This window comes from Coenobita brevimanus, chromosome 40 (assembly GCF_032717465.1).
Source record: "Coenobita brevimanus isolate Jiangsu-jjx chromosome 40, ASM3271746v2, whole genome shotgun sequence".
In the NCBI taxonomy this organism is placed as follows: Eukaryota; Metazoa; Arthropoda; class Malacostraca; order Decapoda; family Coenobitidae; genus Coenobita; species Coenobita brevimanus.
In genome coordinates this window covers 287,087-303,693 of record NC_136993.1, presented here as the reverse complement: position 1 = coordinate 303,693, position 16,607 = coordinate 287,087, and the positions used below count along the sequence as shown (strand labels likewise).

The following is a 16,607-nucleotide window of genomic DNA, read 5'->3' as shown; positions in this document are numbered from 1 at the left end:
AGTCTTTCAAATGCAGTGTGTCCAGGCATCCCGAAAGGAACGGATCTTGATTTTGGCTCTCTGTTGTCTTTCTTTTTTTTCCCTTGGAAGAAGTGGTAAGTGGGCTCCTGGCCTTTGGGTCCTTCTTCTTTGCATTAAAAAAATATATATGTTGAACATTCTCCCCTTCCCCCTCCCTCCCTTCAGCTCACCATATATACTTTCCCATACACTTATGGTTAATATTTGTGTGTTTTTATATCACCAGGGTCATGTGGAAGCCATTGGGAGTTATCATCAGCTAGTAAACAGTGGGATAGACTTTGCCGAGCTGCTTTCGGAGGGTCACGAGGAAGAGAAGGTGTCCAGCGTCCCACGGGATGTCATCAGCCACCCCAGTGTGATGAACGGAGCCATTCCCAAAGCCAGACTTATACAGGAATCGGAAATGGGTGAGAAGATTGTTTTTATTATTATTATCTCTCTCTCTCTCTCTCTCTCCCTCTTTTAGGGCCACAAACAAATCACCTCCATGTTGCCCTGTCCTTTTGCCATTCTGCCGCCCTCCCCCCAAGTCACACTCCTATCTTTCATATACTCTTCTTCTTTTTACTAGTATTATTATAATTTAGTACAGTGCTTCTTATGATATGTAGGGGTGGCCATCATCCACTCACCCAGTGTAGTGCTGTAGTAGATAGGTAGGGAGATAGATAGATAAGTAGGTAGATAAATAGATAACTAGATAGATAGAAAGATAGATATTAGATTTGGTTTTTGTTTTTTTCCTTCTTAGTTGGATCATCGTCATCACTTCACCACAAGGGACGCCTCTGAACTGACTCCATATCCTCGATGCACAACTAGATAGATAGATAAATAGATAGAAAGATAGGTAGATAGATAAATAGATTTGTTTTTGTTTTTTCCTCTTTAGTTGGATCATCGTCATCACTGCACCTCAAGGGACGCCTCCGAACTGACTCCATTTCTTCGATGCATGACTCTGTGGAGGCCGAGAACATCCTGACCATCTCCGGGGCGCACACCACGGGCTCCTCGTTCTCCGTCTCCGACCCCATCACCACCACAGCCGCCACAACACCCATCAGGAACCCCAAGCAGGTGAGACACTAGAATACGTTTACCTTTACCTGGCCTAAACTTTCATCTGTCTGTCTGTCTATCTCTCTGTGTCTCTATCTGTCTATCTTTCTATCTATCTTTATTTATGTCTATCTGTCTATCTCTGTCTATAACCAGATGCCTAAATCCTGTAAGGAGTGGCCACAAACAAATCACCTCCATGTCACCCTATCCCCTGCCGTTTCACTGCCCTCCCCCCAACTTACACCCCCCTCTCTCATATACCTCTCTGCTCCATCCCTCCATCTCTTCCTTGGTCTTCCCCTCAACTTCACTCATATACACACTCCTAGTTAGTCTCTCACTCCATCCTCTCCACATTCATGCCTTTCGAAAACTTTCATCCTTTTGTTTATCATTTATCCTTTTGCTTGTGTGTGTGTGTGTGTGTGTGTGTGTGTGTGTGTGTGTGTGTGTGTGTGTGTGTGTGCAAGGAAGAAGGAACCAAAGGCTGGAAGCACAGAAGCCTAGAAGCTATAGAGTCATGTACACTACCCTTTAATGTATTGATGTAGTGCAGTTCCCCAAATCCAAGTTCTGAATTCCAAAAATGTTTTTCAAAAGGTTTTTTCATTTTGGTTAGAAAAAAAGAAAATATAATTAATGAAACCATGTAGTTGATTTCATAATTTTTTGGTCTGTGAGTCTATCTCCATGGAAGAAAACTTGTCATTGTTTATTGTTGAATTTTTATATCAGAACCATCCAAACTTAAAATTATGAGATACAGTGAAGCATGGGGACGGTGAATCAGATAGTTTGTATTGTTTATAAAGGCTCCAGCATACTTGCCTGCGTTGACCTTGGTCACCTAATGGCAGTTTTCCGTGCTGCTCGATCTCTGGCAGCCTCCCTTTGCATCCCTTGTCCCTGTGGTCACAGGGATTACTGAAGGGAATTACAAGCAAGTGAATCTCTGTAAATACAATTGATGTTACTGACACAGACTTCCTGTTTTCGAAAAAAATTAAATATCCAAAAGTCTCTTGATTCCAGCCATTTTGGAGTTTGGAAATTGCAGTGTATTACATTGGTTTATAATGGTGGTATTAATGTGTCCTTACCATTTCTCACATTCAAATACAGTACATGCTTGATTTAACAAACACCGATGTAGCGAAGCCCAAGATAACGGAATTATTTTTTTTCCAGTATTTTTGCCCAGTTTAACAAAAAAATCCAATAAATGGAGCATACTTCCATTAAGGAAATTCTGTACACAATAATGCATTTCTGAGGATATTAATTCTGGGTTCAGACTGCTGTGTGTAGCACTGAGAGTTAGCAGAGTTGGTAAGGTTGGGTTGCCTTCAAGGATTTAGCAGAAGATAGCTCGAAAGACCAGAAAATTTGCCTTCATATTGAGCCTTGGGTACGTAACTTGATTTAGTGGAAAATTCAGGATAAAAGAGTGGGGGTTGGCTGAATTAGTTCGTTAAATCAAGCATCTACTGTATTTATAATTAACCAGTCAATTTATTTGTATTTTAATTCTGACTAACTCACTGTTTATAATTTACTAACCAATTTATTTTTATTGTATTTATAATTTACCCACCAATTTATTTGTATTATTACTCTTACCCAGTGTTAATAATTTACTAAGCAATTAATTTTTATTGTACTGTATATTTAATTTACTAACCAATTTATTTTTATTATTACCCTTCCTAATTGAGTTTTGTAATTTACTAAGCAATGTATTTTTATTATATTTATAATTTACTAACCAGTTTATTTGTATTATTACCCTTCCTAATTGAGTTTTAAAATTTACTAAGCAATATATTTTTATCCTCTATAATGCAGCATTCTAATTTACTTCCATCCTAACCCTTACTAATTTAGAATTCTGATTTACTAACCAATTTATTTCTTTATTTTTTTTTATTGAAAGCCTCAGTGGACCGAGAGGAAATTCAACGACATACAAGAGGAGAAATTGGAGCCACTGGTTGAGATATCTTTAATTATTTCTCTCTTTATTTTGTTGCTTTATTGATTGCTGTGTGTGGTTATTCTCTCTCTCTCTCTCTCTCTCTCTCTCTCTCTCAAAAATGGAGCCACTGGTTGAGCTATTTTTAATTTTTCTTTGTTGCTTTTTTGAGTGATGTGTATGGCTGTTGTTTGCTTATTCTCTCTCTCTCTCTCTCTCTCTCTCTCTCTCTCTCTCTCTCCTTTTATAGTTATTCTCATCTACATTTACAGTCATTTCCTTATTTATATACATTCTCCCTTTTCCATCTATATTTTTCTGTTTTTTTGTGTGTTGTACTTAACATTGTCTGCTGATTGATTTATTTGATTAGTGCTGTGCTTGCTATGTACACCCGCTAGCAAAATATTCCATACCTTTGTGCTGTGATGCAATATGACACGTGTACCAAACATTCTGAACTACCCGCAGTGCTAAATGAACACTGTATCACTTTTCCAATAACTTTCAAAACTCATCACTCATTGGGGTAAGGAACATATATATTTTTTTTTAGTGTATAGTGTATAGGAGGTCCAGATGATGATGATGATGATGATGATGATGATGATGATGATGTGGAGCTCTGTGGATTGCAAAGAAGTAGAGTGATGATGGTGACAGTGATGATAAAAATAGTAATATTAATAATAATAATATCAGTAATACTAACAATAATAATAATAATAATAATAATAATAATAACAGTAATAATAATAATAATTGATAGAGCAATAATATTAACACTACCTGGACAATTATAATAATAATATAATAAATAATAAATAATAATAATAATAATAATAATAATAATAATAATCATGTTGGAACTTTTATAAATGATACGGTACAAAACAACATCAACAACAACAACAACAATTACAGCTGCATTCGGGGGACTATGCCAGCGGAGATGAGGCAGAGGAGAACAACAACGCAGGGGCGGAGATGCGGTCTGAGGGGTCGGTGAAGAGCAGTGTTTACCTGCGGTACTTCCAGGCGGGAGGCAGCTGGTTTGTGCTGATGGTTCTCTTTGTGTCAAACATCGTCACACAAATCCTCTTCTCTGGCACCGATTATTGGCTTTCCTATTGGTGAGTGTGGGTGTTTATCTCCTTCCCTTCCCTTCCTTTCCCTTCCCTTCCCTTCTCTTCCCTTCCCTTCCCTTCCCTTCCCTTCCCTTCCCTTCCCTTCCCTCCCTTCCCTTCCCTTCTCTTCCCTTCCTTTCCCTTCCCTTCCCTTGTTTTCTGTTCCATTCCTTACCCCTCACTTCCCATCCTTTCATGCTTCCCTTCTCTTCCCTTTGCATCCCTTCCCTTCCTTTCCTTTCCCTTCCCTTCCCTTCCCTTCCCTTCCCTTCCCCTCCCTTCCTTTCCCTTCCTTTCCCTCCCCTCCCCTCCCTTCCTTTCCCTTCCCTTCCCTTCCCTTCTGCTTATATTTAACATAGCCACACAAATCCTCTTCTCTGGCATCGATTATTGGCTTCCATATTGGTGAGTGTGGGTGTTTATTTTGTTTATATCCACACAAGACTAATAGTGAACCTTATTTATTTATTTTATTGTTGTTATTATTATTATTTATTTTTTTATTTGTATTTTTAACGTATTACAGGACTAATGGTGAACAGTTGCGAGCTCAGTTAGTAGTGGACAATCAGACAGGCATCTTGAAGACCAACGGCACATTCTCGTACAGCGATGCCCCAGTGCCTGACGGATATCTGGACACCACCACCAATGTTTATATATACTCAGGTAAGCAGAGGAAGAGTTTATGCCTTCTCTCTTCCTATTATTTATTTTTTATTTATGTATTTTTTTGGTCTGGTGTCATCCTGTCCATGGAGATAATGATGAGGATTGTCATAATAGATTCGTTTTCCTTCCCCTCCCCCCCCAGGAATGACCATGGGGCTGTTCCTACTCTCCCTGGGGCGGACGGTGTTGTTTTTTGTCATTTGTATGGCGTCGTCCAGAAAGCTACACAATCGGATGTTCCAGTCCGTCATTCGTGTGCCCATACAGTTCTTTGATACGCACCCTGTTGGTAAGTTGGCTGGGGAGGATTTGTGTTATTTCTCTCTCTCTCTCTCTCTCTCTCTCCTTCTTTCCCTGTGTAATTTTTGTCTCTTTCCCTCAATGTCTCTCTTATCTTTCTGTCCATACTTCTTCTCCCTTCCCACCCCTCTTCCCTCCCTCTCCCCCTTTTCCCCTTCCTCTCTCTCATTGTCATTGTTTTTGTGATGATAATGACAGTTATAAGAATGATGGTGATGATGTAAATATTGAAAGTGAATGATGATGATGATGATGATGACTTTCCAGAATCCTCACATATATATATTTTATGCTCGTAATAAACCAATTGCTCCTAAACTAGGACAGATACTGAACCGTTTCACAAAGGACATGGGCCAAATCGATGAACTCCTGCCCTCAACAATGTGGGATTTTATTGAAGTATGGAAAATTTACTCTAGTCTGCCCTTGCATGGAGAGTTTGTTGTTCTGCTCTGTTTTCTTTACCTCATTCTTTCTCATTTTAAATTTTGTCTCTAAATTTCGTTTTTGTGTCTCTAAATTTTTGCTATGGATAAAAATTGGTGTCAGTCTGTTTGTGTGGTGTAGTGGGTTTTTGGTGCTGTCTGCCTTCATGTGGTGGCACTGATATAGCAAGGTGGATCCACTGCCTGGGTATATGAATGTCCCTCCACTCCCTCCCTATCCCCCAAAAGAATATGGTGGACTACAGGAGAAGGTTAATTTCAGCCTGGAGTCCACTGGGTTCACACATAGATGAGGCTGAGGCTGCAACTCTCACTACTACTACTACTACTACTGCTACTACTATTACTATTATATTACTACTACTACTACTACTACTACAAGGGTTAACTGTTATTTCCAGTCCTTCATGTATGCAACATGTCAGCTCTGGAACTGCCTTCCTCTCCCTGTATTTCTTACTCTCTTCCTTTGTATTTCCTACTGTCTTCCTCTGTCTATTTCCTACTGTTGTCCTCTGTCTGTATTTCCTACTGTCTTTCTCTGTCTGTATTTCCTTCTGTCTTCCTCTCACTATTTCCTACTGTCTTCCTTTGTATTTCCTCCTTCCTATGACCTGTAGTCAGACACAGTGTCCAGACCTCTCGAAAGGAACGGATTTTGAAATTGGCTCTGTTATCTTGTTTATATTTTTTCTTGGAGGGAACAAACCTGCAGGCTCCTGACATTTGGTTCCTTCTTCCTTCCATTAAAAAAAATAGGAGATAAATAATTCTGAAGGCATTTATTGTATCTAAACTGCTAGTAAAAAATAAATAAAGCAATAGATGTAAGGCAGGAATGGCAGGAATTTACTTGAAGGCATTTTTGTGTGAACCCGAATCTCACTAAGACTTTTTCTGAATAAGGGTTTTAAAAAGTGCCTACATCTCTGTTTCTCAGGGCAAATACTTAACAGATTCACAAAGGATCTTGGGCAGATTGATGAATTGCTGCCAATTACGGTGTTTGATGTCATCACTGTGAGTATATTTGAGTTTTTTTGCTTTTTGATGCTGTATATATATCTACTAACCTTTTGAGAGGCGTGGGAGTGTAGGAAAGAATTGATTTATTGGCTGTCAGATTGGTTAAATTGGTTACTGCGATGTACAAAGCGATCATGATTTGGATGGAATAGTACCATGAATGAGAAAACCGTGACTGACAAACCAGCGATATATTCGAGTTGACTGTAAGTAGGTTGATAATCCATCCATCCATCCATCATCCAATCCTACGTTGCCCCATGAGAAGCATAAGATCCCGGGGCTAGGCAAGTTGGTCCTGACATTTAAGATGAGAGTGACCAGCCTCACTCATCCCTGCGTGGCAATATGTGAGCAATAAACCCCAACCACCCCTTGGATATAAACCTTCACCGGCTCAATCCGATTGGAGCGCAATAATTACCCACTGAACTACCAGGCGCCAATAATAATAATAATAATAATAATAATATTAATAATAATAATAATAATAATAATAATAATAGTAAAACAGAAAATTATGAGTATTTGCTTTATCTTGCTTACTATAATTTGCATGAACTTGTGTGTGTGGATATTTTTTTAACACTAATATTTCTAACACTCATCTCTTCATCATCATCATCATCATCATTCAATCTTTTATTGGCCCATGAGGACTGTAGGAGCCCAGGGCTATGCAAACTTGTCCTGACATTTAAGATGAGAGTGACCAGCCTCACTCATGAGCAGTGTGAGCAATAAGCCCCAGCCACCCCATGGATATAAACCTTCACTGGCTCAGTCCAATTGGAGTGCCATAATTACCCACGAAACCACCAGGCGCCATAATTTGGTTATATGGTTACCACCCAGCATAGTAAATGGTTTCCTGGTGTACAGGAAACCATTTGGCTTGTCACTTTGTGTAGAGTCACCCATAGACAGAAGGAAGAGAAAAGAATGAAGGAAAGAAAGACAAGAGGAAGGATGAAAAGAAGGAAGGAGAGGGGAAAGAGCAGACACCTGAGAGCAGCACCACAGAGTGAGTGGATGGCAAGCACCCCCACCTACATCTAACACTATTATTTCAAACACCCATCTAACACTAATATTTCGAAAACTCATCTAACTAATATTCCTAACACTTGTTTAGATTTTGAATTAAAGTTGCATGCTGTCTAATATTTCTAACACTAATACAACACCAACGTTTCTATCTATCCGTCTATCTATAGCCAGACGCCATAATCCTGGAAGAGATGGCCGTTTGTCTTTGACTTAGCTGTTATACGGGGAGGGGCACTAACCCTCCGCCAACTCACTTGTTGACACGTAGGGAACACACATGGGTTGGTTATACAGTTACCACCCAGCATTGTAAATGGTTTCCTGGCTTACAGGAAACCATTAGGCTTTTCACTCAATGTAAAGCCACCTGAGAAGGAAAGGAGAGCAATAAAAAGCGACAGGAAAGATGGGAGAAATAGGAAGAGAGGAGGGCAGACACACAAGAAGAGTGATGTAGGTGAAGGTAGACATAGGCAGCACAACATCAAGTGAGTGGATGATGGTCACCACTCCCTACCACATCAATATTTCTAACACTAATATAACACATAACTTTGCATGTTATCTCCTAATCCTTCCAGCAGCATTAATCTTTTTCCAAAATTTTTCTTATTGAGTCTAAACATTTTTTTTTATTTACTGTCAAAATTCAAATATCTGTTTACTCATTTATGCCTTTTTTTTTTTTTTTTTTTTTGTGCTACTTCCAAACTTTTTTTTTTCTTTTTCTGAATGACCTCGTGGTGAAAAAGTTTTAAAAATTCATTCTTTTTATTGTTGGCTGTGTATGTGTAATGATGTAATGGGTAGTTTGTGTTTGTGTGCATGGGTCATTAAACAGTGAATAGAAAGAAGTAGATAGATAGACTGAGTGATTGATACATACATACTGTAGACATAGGTACATAGATGGACAGGTAGATAAATATATGTGTAATTTACTGCAAGCTCTATATTAACTACACTAAGCTGAGTTTTGTTGGATTTAAGTAAGTGAATAGGGAGGCTGCCAGAGATCGAGCAGTCTGGAGCCCAAGCCTTTATAAACAATACAATTTGAGATGAAGATACTGTACTCTTTTCACGTTAACTTGACCTAAAATTGACATCACTCCATCTTGAATGCCCAATTGTAACATGAAGCATTAGACTATGGCGCTAGTCATGAAGAAGTGCTGTGGAAAGAATGTACAGCAATAGCAATAAACTTCCTTGGTTTCATTTAGGTCAGAGTAAATTTAGTATCGTTTTAGTTCAGATACAGAAGAATTTATAGCAGGATTGTCAAAGTATTGATGCTAAAACAGTACTGGATGCTAATAATATATGTGCTAAATATAACAGATACTGCTAAACTTCCTTGGCATCATCGTTGTCATCGCGTACATCAACGTGTGGGTGTTGATGCCCACCTTCCTCCTGGGCGCCGTATTTGTCTCGCTGCGTCGCTTCTACCTCAGCACAGCACGTGATGTTAAGCGACTGGAGGGCATTAGTGAGTGGATGTGTTTGTGTTTGTTTTAAGGAGGGATGATGATGATGGTGATTATTATTATTATTATTATTATTATTAAGCAACGTTGGGTCTGGTTAGTACTTGGATGGGTGACCGCCTGGGAACACCAGATGCTGTTGGCATCCCTACGTGTCAAGTGGGGTTGGTGGAGGATTAGTGCCCCTCCCTGTAAAACAATTAACTCTAAGCCATTGGCCACCCCGTCTGGGATACATGGCGTCTGGCAATGAATGAATGAAATGATTATTATTATTATTACTATTATTTATTTTTCAGCTCGCAGTCCAGTGTTTTCGCACCTGAGTGCCTCCCTTCAAGGTCTTACCACCATAAGAGCATTCGAAGTCCAAGAAAACTTTATACAGGAATTTGACAAGCATCAAGTATGTTTAATATATCTATCTGTCTGTCAATTGATCTATCTGTCTATCTGTCTGTCTGTCGATCTATCTATCTTAGCCAGATGCCTTAATCCCTTGAGGGGTGGCCAAAAACAAATTACCTTCGTGTCACCCTCCTGAAACCTGAACATTGAATTTCCAAGATACTTTTTCATACCATAGGATCTGTCTATCTATCTCTCAGTCTGTCTCTCAATGTATCTGTCTATTTATCTGTCAGTCTGTCTATGTATTTACTTATTTATCGGTCTATCTATAGCCAGATGTCTTAATCCTGTAAGGGGTGACCACAGACAAATCACCTCCATATCACCCTGCTCTCTGCCATTTGGATATGTGATTATAATAATGATGATGATTAGTAAGATGATGAAGATGAGCTTGATAATGATGATGGTTAAGAAAAGGATAATGATGATTTTGACAGTGATGATGATGATAATGGTGGTGATGATGATGATAATAGTAGTAATAATAATAATAGTAACAATAATAAGAATGACATTGGTGATGTTGATGATGATGAGCATTTTAATTACCCACGATTCTCTCGCTCGTCACTCAGGACCTTCACTCCTCTGCCTGGTTTCTCTTCCTTTGCACGACACGATGGTTTGGGATCTGTTTGGACTGGATTTCCTGCATCTATATTGCCGTCGTTACCTTCAGCTTTATGGGGATGACCAGTAAGTTATCGGATCTGTCTGTCTGTCCATCTGTCTATCTATCTGTCTATCTATCTGTCTATCTGTCTGTCTATAGCCAGACGCCTTAATCCCATAAGAGGTGGCCACAAACAAATCGCCACCATATTGCCCTGTCCCCTGCCATTTCACTGCCCTCCCCCCAGCTTACACCCCCCTCTGTCATATACCTCTCCACTCCATCCCTCCATCTCATTCATGATCATCCTATCCCTCTGCCCCCGACCACCTCACTCACATGCACTCTTCTAGTCTTTCTTTCATTCCACATGTTTCTGTATGATTGCTACTTCATTCCTCAGTTTCTCCCTCCCCCTCTTTCCCCCCTCCTTCACTCACAACTCTTCTAGTTAGTCTTATGTCCCTATAGGATTGCTCTGTCGTTATTCAGTTCCTTGACTTCCCCTCCTCCTTCACTCACATGCACTCTTCTAGTCAGTCTCTCATTTCATTGCATCACATGTACATATAGGACTAATTATAACTTCATTTATTTAATTTCAGACGCTCTGGGAGGTGATATTGGGCTTGCTATCTCGTCGGCCATGATGCTATCGGGGATGTTCCAGTGGGGGGTGAGACAGTCGGCAGAGGTGGAGAACCAAATGACGTCAGTGGAGAGAGTGTTGGAGTACTCAGCGTTGCAGCCGGAAGCCCCACTGGAGACAGAGCCAGGTATTGTATTGTCTATCATTTTGTATTATTTATAAAGGCTCCTACTGTAATGACTGAATTGAAACTTAACAGATTAATCACACTGTCCTGGCCATGATTTGCTCTCAGGTCCTTGCGCCTCATACTCGCACACCTTACCACTGAGCCAAAGAGACAATCCCCGTTTTGCCTCTAAGCAATGCGGGCTTTTATATACCCCATTACACTATGTCCTTGCATCCGTCGGCCTTGGTCACCTAATGGCAGCCCTCCTTACTGATCTATCTCTGGCAGCCCTCCTTACTGATCTATCACTGGCAGCCTCCCTATTCAGTCCCTTTATCCCAGAGGTCACACTCTATGACCTCGTCCCAGGTCTTTTTAAGTCTGGCTCTCATAACCCTACCCCTGACATTCACACTTCTTGCCTTCTGCACCCAATTGTCATCCCCCATCCTCTCCACATGCCCAAACCATGTCAGTCTACCTCTCCTCATCACAACACCAATACACACCAGTCCCATCCTGCCTCTCAACTCTTCCATCGTAAACCCGGCCCCCGCAGGCCTCACATTCAAGGACGCACTGCACATCCACCTAATCATTGTCATTTCTGTATGTTAGAGCTTGCGAATATCCTCTTCCTTTACTGCCCAGGTCTCACTACCATACAGCATTATACTCCTAACACATCTCATGTACATATTAAAAACTATCTTTCTATTTATCTTTCTGTAGCCTGACACCCTAATCCTGCAAAGGGCTCTGTTACCCATCATTTGACTGCCCTCCCCCCAGTTCACTTCCCCCTCCCTCATATACCTCTCAACTCCATCCCCCCCACCTCATCCCTGGCCTCCCTCTCCCTCCCTCCACTTCACTTACATACACCCTCTTAGTCAGTCTTTCATTCTCCATTCTCTCCACATGTCCAAAATTAAAATCGCTCCATATACAGTAAATCCCACTGTTTTTTCAATTTCCAGATAAAAAACCAAAGATGGGATGGCCAGAACATGGATCCATAGAATTTTGTGATGTTTTTCTGCAATACAAACAAACAGACCCTCCCGTGTTGAAAAACCTGAACTTCCAGATTAAGGAGAAGGAAAAGGTATGTGTTTGTGTGTGTGTGTGTGTGTGTGTGTGTGTGTGTGTGTGTGTGTGTGTGAGAGAGAGAGGATGATGATTATGGGAGAGGGAATAATGTTGATGATGATTACAGAAAGACAGTTACCTTGAAAATGATGATGATGATGATGATGATGATGACATGCAGCGTTAAATTGATAATGATGATAATAATGGCTGACTGATGATGATGATGATAATAATGATGATGATGATGAAAAAATAATGACCATGATAATGATGATTCTCTCTCTCCCTCTTTCTCTCTCTTTTTTCTTTATTTTTTTTTAACAGATTGGCATAGTGGGGAGGACAGGGGCAGGCAAATCGTCTCTGATCACCTCTCTCTTCCGTCTCACTGAACCCACCGGCACAATAAACATCGACGACGTAAACATCAGCGACCTGGGGCTACACGACGTCCGCGGAAACATCTCAATCATACCCCAAGACCCGACGCTCTTCTCAGGCACGATGAGGAAGAATCTCGACCCCTTTAATCAGTACACGGACGAACAGCTCTGGACAGCCATCGAGGAGGTGAGGAACAGAAGATTGTGTGTGTTAGATGTTTATTGAGGATTCCTTGGGCTAGATGGGTGAGTGGATGAGTGTGTGGCCCATCTCATGAGTGGATGAGTGTGTGGCCCATCTCATGAGTGGATGAGTGTGTGGCCCATCTCAATGGATGTGGTTTTGATTAGGTTTCAGTCTTGTGTTTTTATTTTATTATTATTATTATTATTATTATTTTTTCTGAGCCCAGCTTCGCCTGACACGTATGTGAGAAAAAAGAAATGATGGTGGTGATCGTGATGATGGTGATGATGATGATGATGATGATGGTGATGGTAATGACGGTGATGATAATGATGATGATGATTGATAGTGGCGATGAAGAAGGTTGCTGCTGCTGCTGCTGATGATGATGATGATGGTAATGGTAATGACGGTGATGATTGATAATGACAAAGAAGAAGGTCGTTGATGATGGTGATGATGATGATAATGATAAACCAAAACACTCTCTCTCCCCCTCCCCCTCACAGGTGCAGCTAAAAGACGCCATAACCGACCTCCATGGCGGGCTGGAGGCGGTGATGGCAGAGGGCGGAAGTAACCTCAGTGTGGGTCAGAGGCAGTTGGTGTGTCTTGCCAGGGCAATACTACGGCACAACAGGATATTAGTGCTGGACGAGGCCACGGCTAATGTTGATCCAAGGTGGGTTGTGTGTGCGTGTCGTGTCATTTATAAAGAGTATGTACGTGGCATGTGAGGGGTGAGAGGAAAGGGAGACTGTGGATGAAATGGAGAGTGAGTGAGGTGGACAGGGAGAGAGGGAAGGGGAGAGTCAGGATGCGATGGCATGATGGAGAGGTTTATCAGAGAGGGGGTGTAAGTTTGGGGAGTGGAGAGTGAGGATGGGATGGAGGAATGAGAGGTATATGAGAGAGGAGGTGTAAACTTGGGGGGTGGAGAGTGAGGGAGTAAGGAGGAGAGTGTGAGTGAGGTGGAGGGGGAGAGAGGCAAGGGGAGACTGAAGATGGGATGGAGGGAGAAAGTAGAGAGGTATATGAGAGAGGGGGGTGTAAGTTTGGGGGATGTAGAGTGAGAGAGTAACTAGGAGAGTATGTGAGTGAGGTGGAGGGGGAGAGAAGGAAGGGGACACTGAGGATGAGATGGAGGAATGGAGTAGAAAGGTGAGATAGGAGGTGTAAGTTGGGAGAAGGGCAGTGAAATGGCAGGGGATAGGGCGACATGGAGTTGATTTGTTTGTGGCCACCCTGTATGGGATTAAGGCATGTGACTATAGATAGATAGATAGATAGATAGGTAGGTAGAAAGATAGATAGATAGACAGATAATTCATGGATTAACCTTTGTATCAAACTCTAGTGATGGGTTTTAATTTAGGCTATGTCCGCACTTGCTGGTATCTGGTGTGGGAATGAATTTTGTATCACTAGCTCATACAAGGGACACCACTGCATACAGGTGGGTGCCGATGAGGACTTTTACAGGTTCCAGTGATATACAGCTTCCATTTAGATGCATAGTGTATGTTTTAACCCTCAGTTTCCATCCTGTCTTCAGAACGGATGAGTTGATTCAGCAGACCATCCGTAGCAAGTTCAGTGAGTGCACGGTACTGACAATCGCCCATCGTCTGCACACCATCATGGACAGTGATAGAGTGATGGTGCTCAGTGCTGGGTGTCTGGAGGTTAGTAGTAGTAGTAGTAGTAGTAGTAGTAGTAGTAATAGTTGTAGTAGCGGTAGTAGTAGTCAATCAGTCAATTAATCAACTTTATTTCCTATTTAACATACATATGAACAGTAACATACACATGAAAAGTAAGAGTAGTAGTAGTGGCAGCAGTAGTAGTAGTAGTAGTAGTAGTAGTAGTAGTAATAGCAGTAGTAGTAGGAGTAGTAGTAGTAGTAGAACTTTCATTGTGCCTAAAAGCATTATCAAAAAACAGAATATACTTTGAAATGTATATTAAGATTTTTTAGTAATAAATTTTGTTATATCATCCCAGAATATACCTGAAACATCTTTTTTTTTTTTTTTTTTTTTTTTTTTAGCTGTAAAAAAACGAAAATGGAGTCAAAACCAAAAATATCGATGACTGTGTAGGATTGACGAATGAAGAAGTGAAGGAACGTTGTGGGGTAGATGTGGATGTGGTTGAAAAGATTAGGAGAAATACACTGAGGTGGTTTGGACATGTGGAGAGGATGGAGAATGAAAGACTGACTAAGAGGGTGTATGTAGGTGAGGTGGAGGGAGGGAGACGGAGGGGTAGACCGAGGATGAGGTGGTGGGATGGAGTTGAGAGGTATATGAGGGAGGGGGGGGTGAGTTGGGGGGAGGGTAGTCAAATGGTGGATGACAGAGTGACTTGGAGGCGTTTTGTCTGCGGCCACCCTTTGCGGGATTAGGGCGTCGGGCTATAGATAGATAGATAGTGTAGGATTGACAGGTTATTTGGAGTTTAATACATGTACTTCCTGTAGAAAAAAATCGTTGACCATCTACTCTTTTATTTCTCTCAGGAATTTGACGAACCTCACATCCTCCTCAACAAAACCAACTCCATCTTTCTGTCGTTGGTGCAGCAGACAGGCAAAGGAGCATCAGAAGTCCTACACCAAATGGCCAAGAAGGTGAGTGTGATGATTTTGAGTTTGAAGGCTGCCAGAGATTGAGCAGTGTGGAATTTGAAGGCAGCCAGAGATTGAGCAGTGTGGAGTTTGAAGGCAGCCAGAGATTGAGCAGTGTGGAGTTTGAAGGCTGCCAGAGATTGAGCAGTGTAAAGTTTGAAGGCTGCCCGAGATCAAGCAGCAGGGAGTTTGAAGACTATTAAAAAGCTGGTGAAATAAAGGAGAGGATGGAGGATGACAGTTGGGTTTGGAAGGTAAGAAGTGTGAACATCGAGGCAGGGTTATGAGAGGCAGACCGAAAAAGACCTGGGATGAAGTCATAGAGTGTGACATCAAGGATAAAGGACTGGCTAGGGAGGCTGCCAGAGATTGAGCAGCGTGGAGAGCCTTCATAGATGACCAAGGCTGACGTATACAGGTATACTGGAGTCATATAAATGATACGAAGAAACAGTTTTTAAAAGTTTTATGTCATCCTTCCAAAGTGCTAAATTATCTGGCAAAGGTTAGTACTGTAATTTGAGTTTTTTAGTTCTGTAGTTATGGGTCTGTAGTTACTACTACTAGTAGTAGTAGTACTGATTTTGTAGTTAATATATGTCATATGTAGGATAGTTAGTTTTTCATAGCTCACATACACAATTCACTGTGCTCTCACTACAGTGCTCCCCCTCCCCCTCCCCCCCTCCTCCCACACCATGACATACCTCTTCCACCACAGTACCACAACAGACAGTCCTGCAATCCACTGGGTTCACATCTGATGAGTGTGGCACCACAACAGTAATGACAACAACTACATCGATAGCAATGGATCACAGTGAAAGGCTTAAAACATTAAATAAAAAAAATAAACAGGTCACTTCTCCAATGATAGAAAGTGGTGTGCCTCGGCCTTATGGATCAGTTAGTCATTAGATTGCGTCAAGTACAGCTTAAACATGCAAACAAGGGCCGTCCACCATTTTAGAGAACAAACGAGCAACCACAACAAATACGTACAGACATCCTTCAGGGCAGATCAGATAAACCAAAGTCCTAGGCAGCTTGGGTTTAGTTTTTGAATTTCATGCGTTAATTTCTCCTTGTTTTCGTCTCAGGCATTGAACATGTACATTAGGGCCATACGCCATTTTAGACACAAACGAACCACTACAAGAAATACGTACAGACATCCTTCAGGAGTGATAATAAACCGAAGACATAGGCAGCTTAGGTTTGGCTTATAAATTCAAAGTTAATTTCTCCATGTTTTCCTCCCAGGCGTATCTTGGGCGACACAAGGAAGAAATTTTGTCTCGCCCTGCAAAGGACGAGGAAGACCAGAGCACCGAGCACGTCACCTGA

The 16,607-nt window shown here is 41.3% G+C and overlaps 1 protein-coding gene across 1 annotated transcript in view; it reads left to right on the top strand.

The window, feature by feature from the left end:
- LOC145397242 (ATP-binding cassette sub-family C member 4-like) overlaps positions 1-16,607 on the top strand; it is a 57,932-nt gene extending 41,325 nt beyond the window's left edge. The window contains exons 18-34 of the mRNA XM_080270437.1: positions 248-431; positions 917-1,104; positions 3,023-3,079; positions 3,986-4,194; positions 4,715-4,857; positions 5,003-5,149; positions 5,483-5,562; positions 9,030-9,180; positions 9,478-9,584; positions 10,168-10,288; positions 10,811-10,981; positions 11,947-12,074; positions 12,386-12,631; positions 13,141-13,313; positions 14,187-14,316; positions 15,153-15,263; positions 16,524-16,607. Of these exons, the coding sequence (XP_080126563.1) occupies positions 248-431; positions 917-1,104; positions 3,023-3,079; positions 3,986-4,194; positions 4,715-4,857; positions 5,003-5,149; positions 5,483-5,562; positions 9,030-9,180; positions 9,478-9,584; positions 10,168-10,288; positions 10,811-10,981; positions 11,947-12,074; positions 12,386-12,631; positions 13,141-13,313; positions 14,187-14,316; positions 15,153-15,263; positions 16,524-16,607 (2,430 nt within the window). The remainder of the gene's footprint in view (positions 1-247; positions 432-916; positions 1,105-3,022; positions 3,080-3,985; positions 4,195-4,714; positions 4,858-5,002; positions 5,150-5,482; positions 5,563-9,029; positions 9,181-9,477; positions 9,585-10,167; positions 10,289-10,810; positions 10,982-11,946; positions 12,075-12,385; positions 12,632-13,140; positions 13,314-14,186; positions 14,317-15,152; positions 15,264-16,523) is intronic.